This window comes from Salvelinus namaycush, unplaced genomic scaffold (assembly GCF_016432855.1).
Source record: "Salvelinus namaycush isolate Seneca unplaced genomic scaffold, SaNama_1.0 Scaffold850, whole genome shotgun sequence".
Taxonomy (NCBI): Eukaryota; Metazoa; Chordata; class Actinopteri; order Salmoniformes; family Salmonidae; genus Salvelinus; species Salvelinus namaycush.
The window spans coordinates 36458-53928 of NW_024061587.1; the positions used below are offsets into that span (position 1 = coordinate 36458).

The 17471-nt window shown below is 48.7% G+C and overlaps 1 protein-coding gene across 1 annotated transcript in view; it reads left to right on the top strand.

The window, feature by feature from the left end:
- Nucleotides 1–6419, top strand: part of treh (trehalase (brush-border membrane glycoprotein)) — an 11187-nt gene extending 4768 nt beyond the window's left edge. Inside the window, exons 2-5 of the mRNA XM_038987785.1 lie at nucleotides 4788–4899; nucleotides 5011–5123; nucleotides 5485–5538; nucleotides 5785–6419. Coding sequence (XP_038843713.1) covers nucleotides 4788–4899; nucleotides 5011–5123; nucleotides 5485–5538; nucleotides 5785–5940 — 435 coding nt within the window. The 3' untranslated portion in view covers nucleotides 5941–6419. The remainder of the gene's footprint in view (nucleotides 1–4787; nucleotides 4900–5010; nucleotides 5124–5484; nucleotides 5539–5784) is intronic.
- Nucleotides 6420–17471: the final 11052 nt, after the last annotated feature.

Consider the following 17471-nt stretch of genomic DNA (forward strand, 5'->3'; position numbering starts at 1 on the left):
ATGTGGCTGTGGGGGTACATAGTTAATATAGCAGGTCCTGATCTGGCTATGCCATGTGGTTGTGGGCTACACTAGTTAATATAGCAGGTCTGATCTGGCTATGCCATGTGGCTGTGGGCGACACTAGTTTATATAGCAGGTCCTGATCGGCTATGCCATGTGGCTGTGGGTACACTAGTAATTTATAGAGGTCCTGATCTGGCTATGCCATGTGGCTGGGGCTACACTAGTTAATATAGCAGGTCCTGATCTGGCTATGCCATGTGGCTGTGGGCACACTAGTTAATATAGAGGTCTGATTCTGGCTATGCCATGTGGTTGTGGGCTACACTAGTATATATAGCAGGTCCTGATCTGGCTATGCATGTGGCTGTGGGCTACACTAGTTTAATATAGCAGGTCCTGATCTGGCTATGCCATGTGGTCTGTGGGCTACACTAGTTAATATAGCAGGTCCTGATCTGGCTATGCCAGTGTGGCTGTGGGGCTACACTAGTTAATATAGCAGGTCCTGATCTGGCTATGCCATGTGTGTGTGGGCTACACTAGTTAATATAAGCAGGTCCTGATCTGGCTATGCCATGTGGCTGTGGGCACACTAGTTAATATAGCAGGCCTGATCTGGCTATGGCATGTGGCTGTGGGCTACACTAGTTAATATAGCAGGTCCTGATCTGGCTATGCCATGTGGCTGTGGGCTACACTAGTTAATATAGCAGGTCCTGATGTCTGCTATGCCATGTGGCTGTGGGCATCACTAGTTAATTAGCAGGTCCTGATCTGGCTATGCCATGTGGTGTGTGGGCTACATAGTTAATATAGCAGGTCCTGATCTGGCTATGCCATGGGCTGTGGCGACACTTAGTTAATATAGCAGGTCCTGATCGGCTATGCCATGTGGCTGTGGGCGACACTAGTTAATATAGCGGTCCGATCTGGCTATGCCATGGCTTGTGGGCCACACTAGTTAATATAGCAGGTCCTGATCTGGCTATGCCATGTGGCTGTGCTACACTAGGTAATATAGCAGGTCCTGATCTGGCTATGCCATGTGGGTGTGGGCGACACTAGTTAATATAGCAGGTCCTGATCTGGCTATGCCATGTGGCTGTGGGGTACACTAGTTAATATAGCAGGTCCTGATCTGGCTATGCCATGTGGTTGTGGGCACACTAGTTAATATAGCAGGTCCTGATCTGGCTATGCCATGTGGTTGTGGGCACACTAGTAATATAGCAGGTCGATTGGCTATGCCATGTGGGTGTGGGGCTACACTAGTTAATATAGCAGGTCCTGATCTGGCTATGCCATGTGGCTGTGGGGCACACTAGTTAATATAGCAGGTCCTGATCTGGCTATGCCATGTGGGCTGTGGGCTACACTAGTTATATAGCAGTCCTGATCTGGCTATGCCATGTGGCTGTGGGCTACAATAGTTAAATATAGCAGGTCCTGATCTGGCTATGCCATGTGGCTGTGGGCTACACTAGTTAATATAGCAGGTTCTGATCTGGCTATGCCATGTGGCTGTGGGCGACACTAGTTAATATTAGCAGGTCCGATCTGGCTATGCCATGTGGGTTGTGGCTACACTGTTAATATAGCAGGTCCTGATCTGGCTATGCCATGTGGTGTGGGCTACACTAGTTAATATAGAGGTCCTGATCTGGCTATGCCATGTGGCTGTGGGCTACAATAGTTAATATAGCAGGTCCTGATCTGCTATGCCATGTGGTGTGGGCTACACTAGTTAATATAGCAGGTCCTGATATCTGGCTATGCCATGTGGTGTGGGGGTACACTAGTTAATATAGCAGGTCCTGATCTGGCTATGCCATGTGGCTGTGGGGCTACACTAGTTAATATAGCAGGTCCTGATCTGGCTATGCCATGTGGCGTGGGCACACTAGTTAATATAGCAGGTCCTGATCGGCTATGCCATGTGGCTGGGGCTACACTAGTTAAATAGCAGGTCCTGATCTGGCTATGCCATGTGGCTGTGGGGCTACACTAGTTAATATAGCAGGTCCTGATCTGGCTATGCCATGTGCTGTGGGCTCACTAGTTAATATAGCAGGTCCTGATCTGGCTATGCCATGTGGTGTGGGCTACACTAGTTAATATAGCAGGTCTGATCTGGCTATGCCATGTGGCTGTGGGTACACTAGTTAATATAGCAGGGCCTGATTGGCTATGCCCTGTGGCTGTGGGACACTAGTTAATATAGCAGGTCCTGATCTGGCTATGCCATGTGGCTGTGGGCTACACTAGTAATATAGCAGGTCCTGATCTGGCTATGCCATGTGGCTGTGGGCTACACTAGTTAATATAGCAGGTCCTGATCTGGCTATGCCATGTGGCTGTGGGGCTACACTAGTTAATATAGCAGGTCCTGATCTGGCTATGCCATGTGGTTGTGGGCTACACTAGTTAATATAGCAGGTCCTGATCGGGCTATGCCATGTGGCTGTGGGCTACACTAGTTAATATAGCAGGTCCTCTGGCTATGCCATGTGGCTGTGGGGCTCCACTAGTTAATATAGCAGGTCCTGATCTGGCTATGCCTGTGGCTGTGGGGCTACACTAGTTAATATAGCAGTCTGATCTGGTATGCCATGTGGCTTGTGGGCTACACTAGTTAATATAGCAGGTCTGATCTGGCTATGCCATGTGGCTGTGGGCACACTAGTTAATAGCAGGTCTGATCGGCTATGCCATGTGGTGTGGGCTACACAGTTAATATAGCAGGCTCTGATCTGGCTATGCCATGTGGCTGTGGGCTACACTAGTTAATATAGCAGGTCCTGATCTGGCTATGCCATGTGGCTGTGGGCTACACTAGTTAATATAGCAGGTCTGATTTGGCTATGCCATGTGGTTGTGGGCTACACTAGTTAATATAGCAGGTCCTGATCTGGCTATGCCATGTGGCTGTGGGGCTACACTAGTTAATATAGCAGGTCCTGATCTGGCTATGCCATGTGGCTGTGGGCTAACACTAGTTAATATAGCAGGTCCTGATCTGGCTATGCCATGTGGCTGTGGGCTACACTAGTTAATTAGCAGGTCCTGATCTGGCTATGCCATGTGGCTGTGGGCTACACTAGTTAATATAGCAGGTCCTGATCTGGCTATGCCATGTGGTTGTGGCACACTAGTTAATATAGCAGGTCCTGATCTGGCTATGCCATGTGGCTGTGGGCTACAATAGTTAATATAGCAGGTCCTGATCTGGCTATGCATGTGGCTGTGGGTACACTAGTTAATATAGCAGGTCCTGATCTGGCTATGCCATGTGGCTGTGTGGCACACTAGTTAATATAGCAGGTCCTGATCTGGCTATGCCATGTGGCTTGTGGGGCTACATAGTTAATATAGCAGGTCCTGATCTGGCTATAGGCATTGGTGTGGGGTACATAGTTAATATAGCAGGTCCTGATCTGGCTATGCCATGTGGCTGTGGGCTACACTAGTTAATATAGCAGGTCCTGATCTGGCTATGCCATGTGGCTGTGGGCTACACTAGTTAATATAGCAGGTCCTGATGGCTATGCCATGTGGGTTGGGGCTACACTAGTTAATATAGCAGGTCCTGATCTGGCTATGCCATGTGGCTGTGGGGCTACACTAGTTAATATAGCAGGTCCTGATATGGGCTATGCCATGTGGCTGTGGGCTACACTAGTTAATATAGCAGGTCCTGGATCTGGGCTATGCCATGGGCTGTGGGTACACTAGTTAATATAGCAGGTCCTGATCTGGCTATGCCATGTGGCTGTGGGCTACACTAGTTAATATAGCAGGTCCTGATCTGGCTATGCCATATGGCTGTGGGCTACACTAGTTAATATAGCAGGTCCTGATCTGGCTAGCATGGGTGTGGCTACTAGTTAATATAGCAGGTCTGATCTGGCTATGCCATGTGGTTGTGGGCTACACTAGTTAATATAGCAGGTCCTGATCTGGCTATGCCATGTGGCTTGTGGGGCTACACTAGTTAATTATAGCAGGTCATGATCTGGCTATGCCATGTGGCTTGTGGGCCACTAGTTAATATAGCAGGTCCTGATCTGGCTATGCCATTGTGGATTGTGGGGCTACACTAGTAATTATCCTCCCTCCCTCCCTCCCCTCCCTCCCTCCCCCTCCCTCCCTCCCTCCCTCCTCCCTCCTCCTCCCTCCCTCCCTTCCTCCCCTCCCTCCCTCCCTCCCTCCCTCCCTCCCTCCCCTCCCTCCCTCCCTCCCTCCTCCACCTCTCTCCATCCTCCCTCCCTCTCCACCTCTCTCCATCCTCCCTCCCTCTCCACCTCTCTCCATCCTCCCTCCCTCTCCACCTCTCTCCATCATCCCTCCCTCCTCCCCTCCCTCCCTCCTCCCTCCTCCCCCCTCCCTCCCTCCCTCCTCCCTCCCTCCTCCCTCCCTCCTCCCCTCCCTTCCCTCCTCCCCCTCTCTCTCTCCATCCTCCCTCCCTCCCTCCTCCCCTCCCTTCCCTCCCTCCTCTCCACTCTCTCCATCATCCCTCCCTCCCTCCCTCCTCCCTCCTCCCCCCCTCCTCCCCTCCTCCCTCCCTCCCTCCCTCCCCTCCCTCCCCCCTCCCTCCCTCCTCCCCTCCCTCCCTCCCTCCCTCTCCCCTCCCTTCCCTCCCTCCCTCTCTCTCTCTCCATCCTCCCTCCCTCCCTCTCCACCTCTCTCCATCCTCCCTCCCTCTCCACCTCCCTCCCTCCTCCCCTCCCTCCTCCCTCCCTCCCTCCCTCCCCTCCCTCCCTCCCCTCCCTTCCCTCCCGTAGACTAGTGGTGGTCTTGAGTTCCCTAACGGTGTCCCTACGTCCCTGGTTGACAGTGGTCAGCAGTGGGACTACCCCAATGCATGGCCACCTCTGCAACACATAGTCATCCAAGGTAGGACCTGGTTAACCCTGATATGGTTTGCATGTTGCATCTACATCCCATGTCCCTATAAGGTGAACTATGACCCCTGTCCAATCTGTAACTCTGTTATCTTCCAATCAGGCCTGTCCAGTCTGCCCTCACAGGAAGCTAAAGAGCTGGGGTTTGATTTGGCTCAGCGCTGGATCAGAACCAACTGGCTGGCCTACGTCAAGTATGAAGCCATGTTTGAGAAGGTGATTTAAAGAAGAGGTTTATAATGTGTGTGACCACGACGCGGTGCAGGGTGATATTGCCTCTAGACAATGGTTGGCAATAGGCCGGCCCGCGGTCCAAAACAAACCCGCAAATTAGATTTTGTTTCTCCCCCGCCTCAAAGTTTTAGGTGGCTAAATCTACTTGCCTACCCCCATGCCCTAGACACTGTTCATGGGTCACTTTAGCATTTCCCCCACTAATGGTTGGGATTGGGGCGGAGGGAAAGCTGATCCTAGATCTCCATCTAAGAGAAATGACAAGATATCCACAACACGTACACATTGTGCCTTTTTAATAAAAGCTCAACATATCTGCGGGTTTGTTTTCTCTCTCTGTCAGTATAATGTGAACGGAGATGGGAAGCCGGGCGGAGGAGGAGAATATGAAGTTCAGGTACGCTATGAATATCACTATTAATATATATAACACTATGATATCTCATCCTAAAAGTTGCTCTGGATAAGAGCGAAATAAATAAAATCTCTATCTAGTCTTTTGTATTTGACTTATTTCAAACACATCTTTTTGAGTTGACTCTGTGTGTGTGTGTGTGTGTGTGTGTGTGTGTGTGTGTGTGTGTGTGTGTGTGTGTGTGTGTGTGTGTGTGTGTGTGTGTGTGTCTTTGTGTCTGTGTTGTAGTTGGGATTTGGCTGGACCAATGGTGTGGCTCTCCAGCTCCTGTCTCAGTACGGTGACCGGCTCACCTCCGGTGGCAGCGGAAACGGCTTCACTCCGTGTTTAAGCATCAGCGTCTCTGTGGCCCTGCTCTGCTCAGCACAAACTCTGTTCCTATGAAATACAATGGGTGTAGGGTGGAGTTGCCCCTAGACGCTGATCTCGGGTTAGTTTTCCCCCCCCACTAATAGTTAGGATTGGGGCGGAGTAAGCTGATCCTAGATCTGTACGTAGGGGGAAACTTCACTTTGGAAATTTAAATGGTTAATGCTTAGAGGAGAATGATGGTTAAACTGTACAGAGTCTGAAAATGAAGATCATTTAAACTCTGTTTCCCCTGCTAACTATCATTGTGTGTGTGTGTGTGTGTGTGTGTGTGTGTGTGTGTGTGTGTGTGTGTGTGCGCGCGCCACTATGTCTTGTAGGCTGTGAGTGTTCTCACTGCTTGATATTAAACTGACACACACACACACACACACACCTTACACACATGATTATCATGGTAGCTGATATTGAACTGAAATCACAAACAATAATTATCTTCGTCCAAATAAAGGGTATTTCACTGTAGCTGAACTCTCGGTGTGTCAGGAAGCATCTCCATACAAACTGGACGTTAGATGTGGAACCATTGATGTGTGAGAGAGTCTCAAATGGAACCCCGTTCCCTACTCTAGACCAGGACCCTAGCGCACGTTAAAGAGGATAGGGATGTGTGAGAGAGTCTCAAATGGAACCCCGTTCCCTACTCTAGACCAGGGCCCTAGTGCACGTTAAAGAGGATAGGGAGCTATTTAGGACGGAGACAGAGTATGAGATGTGCAGTGATTGGTTTAAAGGTAATCTGCTCTAGTGGTGTGAGATGTGCAGTGATTGGTTTAAAGATAATCTGCTCTAGTGGTGTGAGATGTGCAGTGATTGGTTTAAAGATAATCTGCTCTAGTGGTGTGAGATGTGCAGTGATTGGTTTAAAGATAATCAGATCTAGTGGTGTGAGATGTGCAGTGATTGGTTTAAAGATAATCTGCTCTAGTGGTGTGAGATGTGCAGTGATTGGTTTAAAGATAATCAGATCTAGTGGTGTGAGATGTGCAGTGATTGGTTTAAAGATATTCAGATCTGGTGGTGTGAGATGTGCAGTGATTGGTTTAAAGATATTCAGATCTGGTGGTGTGAGATGTGCAGTGATTGGTTTAAAGATAGTACAATCTAGTGGTGTGATATGTGCAGTGATTGGTTTAAAGATAATACAATCAGATCTAGTGGTGTGATATGTGCAGTGATTGGTTTAAAGATAATCAGATCTGGTGGTGTGAGATGTGCAGTGATTGGTTTAAAGATAATACAATTAGATCTAGTGGTGTGTTTTGTGTGACTCATGTCTAAATGAATCAATTGTCTCCTATTCTGCCTGTTTGAAGGTCAAATTGGGAGAAACTGGGGAACGATATGACTAATCCCTCGGAGCATTTGGCAACAGACAATAAATGTCCTGCCGTTTTAATGCAGTCACTATGGGTAGTGTTGTTCGTACTTTGAGTTGAACGAGTATGGGCAATGTATGAACAGCTCTTGTTTATTATAAAAGGTATTTCTGTTTGTTCACCTGACTGAATTTTTCACTGTCAGTCTTTGCCAGTGTGTGTCTGGAGAAAATGTGCACTACTCTTGAAAGTAAAATAGGTTTACCCTAATTGGCTGTCAGAAGAGACCAGTGTCTGCCATCTCAATATAACAAACACACAGAGATATGCGAAAGGTCATCAGATGAGAGGTTTGGGCTAATCTGCTCCTCAAAGAGAAATGCCACTGAGCCGACCTTGGAGATATGAGGCAGGAGGAGCCCAGGAGATAGGAGGCAGGAGAGGAGTCCAGGAGATAGGAGGCAGGAGAGGAGTCCAGGAGATATGAGGCAGGAGGAGCCCAGGAGATAGGAGGCAGGAGAGGAGTCCAGGAGATAGGAGGCAGGAGCAGCCCTGTTCCCTTAAATGTTGACCTTTTTTTTTTTTTATTATTTTGTAACTCGATGTCAGTTGGAGTAGAAGTTGTTAAATTCAAACCCAAATTAAGCAAAAAAAATGTTTAACCTTTTTTTGTTGAATTTTCTCAGTGAAGCATGTCTTTTAAAAAACAGGGTTCCTGTTTTTTAAAAGACATGCTTCACTGAGAAAATTCAGCAAAGAAAGTGTGTTGTGGACATGTCCTGATAGTTCAAATCAGAAATGGCACCTTTGTTTTTGTGAAAAAAAAATAAAGCTCACTGAAATTCTTCTGTTTCCTGTTATTGTTCATTTTCTTAAAGGGATACTTTGAGATTTTGCCAATGAGACCCTTTATCTACTTCCCCAGAGTCAGGTGTTCACCTGGATATCTTTTTTCTGTCTCTGTAACCACGTTTCTATCCACAGTATCCAAGTCATACATACCATCTAAAAAAATAAAATAAATAATGACAGCTGTGATGTAAACAAGAAGTTTCTGTACAATTGTATAAATGCAGACATATAATTTGTTCGTTCGACATGGTGGGTTCTTTTAGTGTCCTAAAATTCTGTGAGAAATGGCGGTGGAAATGCCTTTCTGAGCCAATATTGATATACACTGCTCAAAAAAATAAAGGGCACACTTAAACAACACAATGTAACTCCAAGTCAATCACACTTCTGTGAAATCAAACTGTCCACTTAGGAAGCAACACTGATTGACAATAAATTTCACATGCTGTTGTGCAAATGGAATAGAGAAAAGGTGGAAATTATAGGCAATTAGCAAGACACCCCCAATAAAGGAGTGATTCTGCAGGTGGTGACCACAGACCACTTCTCAGTTCCTATGCTTCCTGGCTGATGTTTTGGTCACTTTTGAATGCTGGCGGTGCTTTCACTCTAGTGGTAGCATGAGACGGAGTCTACAACCCACACAAGTGGCTCAGGTAGTGCAGCTCATCCAGGATGGCACATCAATGCGAGCTGTGCCAAGAAGGTTTGCTGTGTCTGTCAGCGTAGTGTCCAGAGCATGGAGGCGCTACCAGGAGACAGGCCAGTACATCAGGAGACGTGGAGGAGGCCGTAGGAGGGCAACAACCCAGCAGCAGGACCGCTACCTCCGCCTTTGTGCAAGGAGGAGCACTGCCAGAGCCCTGCAAAATGACCTCCAGCAGGCCACAAACCTTCCCCAAACAGAAACCGTGGATTGATGGCAGCATTCACGCAAAACTGAAAATGCGAACCACTGCTTTTAACCAGGGCAAGGTGACCGGAAACATGACCGAATACAAAGAGTGTAGCTATTCCCTCCGCAAGGCAATCAAACAAGCTAAGCGTCAGTATGGAGACGAAGTAGAGTCGCAATTCAACGGCTCAGACACAAGAGGCATGTGGCAGGGTCTACAGTCAATCACGGACTACAAAAAGAAAACCAGCCCCGTCGCGGACCAGGATGTCTTGCTCCCAGACAAACTAAACAACTTCTTTGCTCGCTTTGAGGACAATACAGTGCCACCGACACGACCCGCTACCAAAACCTGCGGGCTCTCCTTCACCACAGCCAACGTGAGTAAAACGTGTTAACCCTCGCAAGGCTGCCGGCCCAGACGGCATCCCTAGCCGCGTCCTCAGAGCATGCGCAGACCAGCTGGCTGGTGTGTTTACGGTCATATTCAATCAATCCCTATCCCAGTCTGCTGTTCCCACATACTTCAAGAGGGCCACCATTGTTCCTGTTCCCAAGAAGGCTAAGGTCACTGAGCTAAACGACTATCGCCCCCGTAGCACTCACTTCAGTCATCATGAAGTGCTTTGAGAGACTAGTCAAGGACCATATCACCTCCACCCTACCTGACACCCTAGACCCACTCCAATTTGCTGACCGACCCAATAGGTCCACAGACGACGCAATCGCAACCACACTGCACACTGCCCTAACCCATCTGGACAAGAGGAATACCTATGTGAGAATGCTGTTCATCGACTACAGCTCAGCATTTAACACCATAGTACCCTCCAAACTCGTCATCAAGCTCGAGACCCTGGGTCTCGACCCCGCCCTGTGCAATTGGGTACTGGACTTCCTGACGGGCCGCCCCCAGGTGATGGAAACAACATCTCCACCCCGCTGATCCTCAACACTGGGGCCCCACTTGGGTGCGTTCTCAGCCCTCTCCTGTACTAATTTTTCACCCATTACTGCATGGCCCTGCACAACTCCAACTCAATCAAGTTTGCAGACGACACTATAGTGGTAGGCTTGATTACCAACAATGACGAGACGGCCTACAGGGAGGAGGTGAGAACCGCCTGGTATGGCAACTGCTCCGCCCACAACTGTAAGCCTCTCCAGAGGGTAGTGAGGTCTGCACAACGCATCACAGGGGGCAAACTACCTGCCCTCCAGGACATCTACACCACCCGATGTCACAGGAAGGCCAAAAAGATCATCAAGGACAACAACCACCCGAGCCACTGCCTGTTCACCCCACTATCATCCAGAAGGCGAGGTCAGTCCAGGTGCATCAAAGCAGGGACCGGGAGACTGAAAAACAGCTTCTATCTCAAGGCCATCAGACTGTTAAACAGCCATCACTAACATTGAGTGGCTGCTCCCAACATACTGACTCAACTCCAGCCACTTTAATAATGGATAATTGGATGTAAAAATGTATCACTAGTTACTTTAAACAATGCCACTTTATATAATGTTTACATACCCTACATTACTCATCTCATATGTATATACTGTACTCTATACCATCTACTGCATCTTTCCTATGCCGTTCGGCCATCACTCGTCTATATATTTCTATGTACATATTCTCATTCACCCCTTTAGATTTGTGTGTATTAGGAAGTTGTTGGGGAATTGTTAGATTACTTGTTAGATATTACTGCACGGTCGGAACTAGAAGCAAAAGCATTTTGCTACACTCGCATTAACACCTGCTAACCATGTGTATGTGACCAATAACATTTGATTTGTTTGTTTGGCCTAATAGCAGCAAGATGATCCTTGGTATGACCTAAAAACAATCCCCCCAGTTTAGACAGGGTTTAGACTTTTATGGGTTAAGAGAGTTTCTCTAAAGGCTCTGATCCCACTATACTCTGCTCTGATCCCACCCCACTATACTCTGCTTTGATCCCACCCTGCTATACTCTGCTCTGATCCCACCCCGCTATACTCTAATTTGATCCCACCCTACTATACTCTGATCTGATCCCACCCCACTATACTCTGCTCTGATCCCACCCGCAATACTCTGCTCTGATCCCACCCCACTATACTCTGCTCGGATCCCACCCCACTATACTCTGCTCTGCTCTGATCCCACCCCACTATACTCTGCTCTGATCCCACCCCACTATACTCTGCTCTGATCCCACCCCACTATAATCTGCTCTGATCCCACCCTTCTATACTCTGCTCTGATCCCACCATGCTATACTCTGCTCTGCTCTGATCCCACCCCACTATACTCTGCTCTGATCCCACCCCACTATACTCTGCTCTGATCCCACCCCACTATACTCTGCTCTGATCCCACCCTTCTATACTCTGCTCTGATCCCACCATGCTATACTCTGCTCTGATCCCACCCTTCTATACTCTGCTCTGATCCCACCCTTCTATACTCTGCTCTGATCCCACCCCGCTATACTCTAATCTGATCCCACTATACTCTGCTCTGATCCCACCCTGCTATACTCTGCTCTGATCCCACCCCACTATACTCTGCTCTGATCCCACCCCACTATACTCTGCTCTGATCCCACCCTGCTATACTCTGCCATGATCCCACCCTGCTATACTCTGCTCTGATCCCACCCTGCTATACTCTGCTCTGATCCAACCCTGCTATACTCTGCTCTGATCCCACCCCACTATACTCTGCTTTGATCCCACCCTGCTATACTCTGCTCTGATCCAACCCCACTATACTGTAATCTGATCCCACCCTGCTATACTCTAATTTGATCCCACCCTACTATACTCTGATCTGATCCCACCCCACTATACTCTGCTCTGATCCCACCCGCAATACTCTGCTCTGATCCCACCCCACTATACTCTGCTCTGCTCTGATCCCACCCCACTATACTCTGCTCTGTTCTGATCCCACCCACTATACTCTGCTCTGATCCCACCCCACTATACTCTGCTCTGATCCCACCATGCTATACTCTGCTCTGATCCCACCCTGCTATACTCTGCTCTGATCCCACCCTTCTATACTCTGCTCTGATCCCACCCCACTATACTCTAATCTGATCCCACCCTGCTATACTCTAATCTGATCCCACTATACTCTGCTCTGATCCCACCCTGCTATACTCTGCTCTGATCCCACCCCACTATACTCTGCTCTGATCCCACCTCACTATACTCTGCTCTGATCCCACCCTGCTATACTCTGCTCTGATCCCACCCTGCTATACTCTGCTCTGATCCCACCCCTCTATACTCTGCTCTGATCCCACCCTGCTATACTCTGCTCTCATCCCAACCTGCTATACTCTGCTCTGCTCTGATCCCACCCCACTATACTCTGCTCTGATCCCACCTCACTATACTCTGCTCTGATCCCACCCTGCTATACTCTGCTCTGATTCCACCCTGCTATACTCTGCTCTGATCCCACCCCGCTATACTCTGCTCTGATCCCACCTCACTATAATCTGCTCTGATTCCACCCTGCTATACTCTGCTCTGATCCCACCCCACTATACTCTGCTCTGATACCACCCCTCTATACTCTGCTCTGATCCCACCCCTCTATACTCTGCTCTGATCCCACCCTGCTATACTCTGCTATGATCCCACCCTGCTATACTCTGCTCTGATCCCATCCCACTATGCTCTGATCCCACCCCACTATACTCTAATCTGATCCCACCCTGCTATACTCTGCTCTGATACCACCCCACTATACTCTGCTCTGATTCCACCTCACTATACTCTGCTCTGATTCCACCCTGCTCTACTCTAATCTGATCCCACCTGTCTAAACTCTAATCTGATCCCACCCCGCTATACTCTAATTTGATCCCACCCTACTATACTCTGCTCTGATCCCACCCCACTATACTCTGCTCTGATCCCACCCCACTATACTCTGCTCTGATCTGATCCCGCCCCACTATACTCTGCTCTGATCCCACCATGCTATACTCTGCTCTGATCCCACCCTGCTATACTCTGCTCTGATCCCATCTCACTATACTCTGCTCTGATCCCACCTCACTATACTCTGCTCTGATCCCACCCTGCTATACTCTGCTATGATCCCATCCTGCTATACTCTGCTCTGATCCCACCCTGCTATACTCTGCTCTGATCCCATCTCACTATACTCTGCTCTGATCCCACCTCACTATACTCTGCTCTGATCCCACCCTGCTATAATCTGCTCTGATCCCACCCTGCTATACTCTGCTCTGATCCCACCCTGCTATACTCTGCTCTCATCCCACCCTGCTATACTCTGCTCTGCTCTGATCCCACCCCACTATACTCTGCTCTGATCCCACCCCACTATACTCTGCTCTGATCTGATCCCACCCCACTATACTCTGCTCTGATCCCACCATGCTATACTCTGCTCTGATCCCACCCTGCTATACTCTGCTCTGATCCCACCTCACTATACTCTGCTCTGATCCCACCCTGCTATACTCTGCTCTGATCCCACCCTGCTATACTCTGCTCTGATCCCACCCTGCTATACTCTGCTCTGATCCCACCCTGCTATACTCTGCTCTCATCCCACCCTGCTATACTCTGCTCTGCTCTGATCCCACCCCACTATACTCTGCTCTGATCCCACCTCACTATACTCTGCTCTGATCCCACCCCACTATACTCTGCTCTGATCCCACCCTGCTATACTCTGCTCTGATCCCATCCTGCTATACTCTGCTCTGATCCCACCCTGCTATACTCTGCTCTGATCCCACCTCACTATACTCTGCTCTGATTCCACCCTGCTATACTCTGCTCTGATCCCACCCCACTATACTCTGCTATGATCCCACCCCACTATACTTTGCTCTGATCCCACCCCGCTATACTTTGCTCTGATCCCACCCCGCTATACTTTGCTCTGATCCCACCCCTCTATACTCTGCTCTGATCCCAACCTGCTTTACTCTGCTCTGATCCCACCTCACTATACTCTGCTCTGATCCCACCCTGCTATACTCTGCTCTGATTCCACCTCACTATACTCTGCTCTGATCCCACCTCACTATACTCTGCTCTGATCCCACCCCACTATACTCTGCTCTGATCCCACCCTGCTATACTCTGCTCTGATCCCATCCTGCTATACTCTGCTCTGATCCCACCCTGCTATACTCTGCTCTGATCCCACCTCACTATACTCTGCTCTGATTCCACCCTGCTATACTCTGCTCTGATCCCACCCCACTATAATATGCTCTGATCCCACCCCACTATACTTTGCTCTGATCCGACCCCGCTATACTTTGCTCTGATCCCACCCCGCTATACTTTGCTCTGATCCCACCCCTCTATACTCTGCTCTGATCCCAACCTGCTTTACTCTGCTCTGATCCCACCCTGCTATACTCTGCTCTGATCCCACCTCACTATACTCTGCTCTGATCCCACCCTGCTATACTCTGCTCTGATCCCACCCTGCTATACTCTGCTCTGATCCCACCCCTCTATACTCTGCTCTGATCCCACCCTGCTTTACTCTGCTCTGATCCCACCCTGCTATACTCTGCTCTGATCCCACCTCACTATACTCTGCTCTGATCCCACCCCACTATACTCTGCTCTGATCCCACCCCACTATACTCTGCTCTGATCCCACCCCGCTATACTCTGCTCTGATCCCATCCTGCTATACTCTGCTCTGATTCCACCTCACTATACTCTGCTCTGATCCCACCTCACTATACTCTGCTCTGATCCCACCCCACTATACTCTGCTCTGATCCCACCTCACTATACTCTGCTCTGATCCCACCCTGCTATACTCTGCTCTGATTCCACCCTGCTATACTCTGCTCTGATTCCACCTCACTATACTCTGCTCTGATCCCACCTCACTATACTCTGCTCTGATCCCACCCCGCTATACTCTGCTCTGATCCCACCCTGCTATACTCTGCTCTGATCCCACCCCGCTATACTCTGCTCTGATCCCACCCTGCTATACTCTGCTCTGATCCCATCTCACTATACTCTGCTCTGATCCCACCCCACTATACTCTGCTCTGATCCCACCCCACTATACTCTGCTCTGATCCCACCCTGCTATACTCTGCTCTGATCCCACCCCACTATACTCTGCTCTGATCCCACCCTGCTTTACTCTGCTCTGATCCCACCCTGCTATACTCTGCTCTGATTCCACCTCACTATACTCTGCTCTGATCCCACCTCACTATACTCTGCTCTGATCCCACCCCACTATACTCTGCTCTGATCCCACCCTGCTATACTCTGCTCTGATCCCATCCTGCTATACTCTGCTCTGATCCCACCCTGCTATACTCTGCTCTGATCCCACCTCACTATACTCTGCTCTGATCCCACCCCACTATACTCTGCTCTGATCCCACCCTGCTATACTCTGCTCTGATCCCATCCTGCTATACTCTGCTCTGATTCCACCCTGCTATACTCTAATCTGATCCCACCCTGCTATACTCTGCTCTGATCCCATCCTGCTATACTCTGCTCTGATCCCACCCTGCTATACTCTGCTCTGATCCCACCTCACTATACTCTGCTCTGATCCCACCCCACTATATTCTGCTCTGCTCTGATCCCACCCCACTATACTCTGCTCTGATCCCACCTCACTATACTCTGCTCTGATCCCACCCCACTATATTCTGCTCTGATCCCACCCCACTATACTCTGCTCTGATCTCACCCCGCTTTACTCTGCTCTGCTCTGTTCCAATCAATAGTTCATATTGTGGGATCATCATGGCCTACACTATATTTCCCTAATGAGGAAGCTTGAAAACTGGAGAAGAAAAAAAAAGTTTGCTATCGCTGCCTTGCTGGCTTTTCAGCTAAATAGTTCAGAGAGTCTCTTCGTTCCTTGACCTCTTAACTGTAGGATTGGATAACCGCAGGCTGCATTACCCTGAGATATGAGATGGATTAGGGTTATTGATCTGTCTCTGTCCTGATATCAGGAGGGTTTCTGATCTATAACTATGATTCAGGCCTTCACTGTTCCAGAAAATGACATTTCTATCATTCCATAAAACCCCATTTTGATCTGAGCTGAATGTTCGGTGGTGGATTTAATATTGATGCATTATATTGATCACTATCTGCCCTTGAGCTCTGGATTGTAAGAAAGACATTTAGCAAAATCAATATCAGATGATTATTATAGTATGGCTAGTATTAAACACTTCAAGATTTAATGTCACTTTACCAAGACTAAAGACCCAGAGACAATGCATGACCAGTGGTGGATAAGTACCCGAAAGTCATACTTGAGTAAAAATAATAATTAATAGAAAATGACTCAAGTAAAAGTGAACGTCACCCAGTAAAATACTACTTGAGCAAAAGTATTTGGTTTTATATATACTTAAGTATTAAAAGTAAATGTAATTGCTAAAATATACTTTAGTATCAAAAGTAATAGTATAAATCATTTCAAATTCCTTACATAAAGCAAACCAGACGGCACTATTTCCTTGTTTTTGTAGCCAGGGGCACGCTCCAACACTCAGACCTCATTTACAAACTAAGCATGTTTGTTTAGTGAGTCCTCCAGATCAGAGGCAGTAGGGATGACCAGGGATGTTCTCTGTTTAGTGAGTCCTCCAGATCAGAGGCAGTAGGGATGACCAGGGATGTTCTCTGTTTAGTGAGTCCGCCAGATCAGAGGCAGTAGGGATGACCAGGGATGTTCTCTGTTTAGTGAGTCCTCCAGATCAGAGGCAGTAGGGTTGACCAGGGATGTTCTCTGTTTAGTGAGTCCTCCAGATCAGAGGCAATAGGGTTGACCAGGGATGTTCTCTGTTTAGTGAGTCCTCCAGATCAGAAGCAGTAGGGATGACCAGGGATGTTCTCTGTTTAGTGAGTCCTCCAGATCAGAGGCAGTAGGGATGACCAGGGATGTTCTCTGTTTAGTGAGTCCTCCAGATCAGAGGCAGTAGGGATGACCAGGGATGTTCTCTGTTTAGTGAGTCCTCCAGATCAGAGGCAGGAGGGATGACCAGGGATGTTCTCTGTTTAGTGAGTCCGCCAGATCAGAGGCAGTAGGGATGACCAGGGATGTTCTCTGTTTAGTGAGTCCTCCAGATCAGAGGCAGTAGGGAGGACCAGGGATGTTCTCTGTTTAGTGAGTCCTCCAGATCAGAGGCAGTAGGGATGACCAGGGATGTTCTCTGTTTAGTGAGTCCTCCAGATCAGAGTCAGTAGGGATGACCAGGGATGTTCTCTGTTTAGTGAGTCCTCCAGATCAGAGGCAGTAGGGATGACCAGGGATGTTCTCTGTTTAGTGAGTCCTCCAGATCAGAGGCAGTAGGGAGGACCAGGGATGTTCTCTGTTTAGTGAGTCCGCCAGATCAGAGCCAGTAGGGATGACCAGGGATGTTCTCTGTTTAGTGAGTCCTCCAGATCAGAGGCAGTAGGGATGACCAGGGATGTTC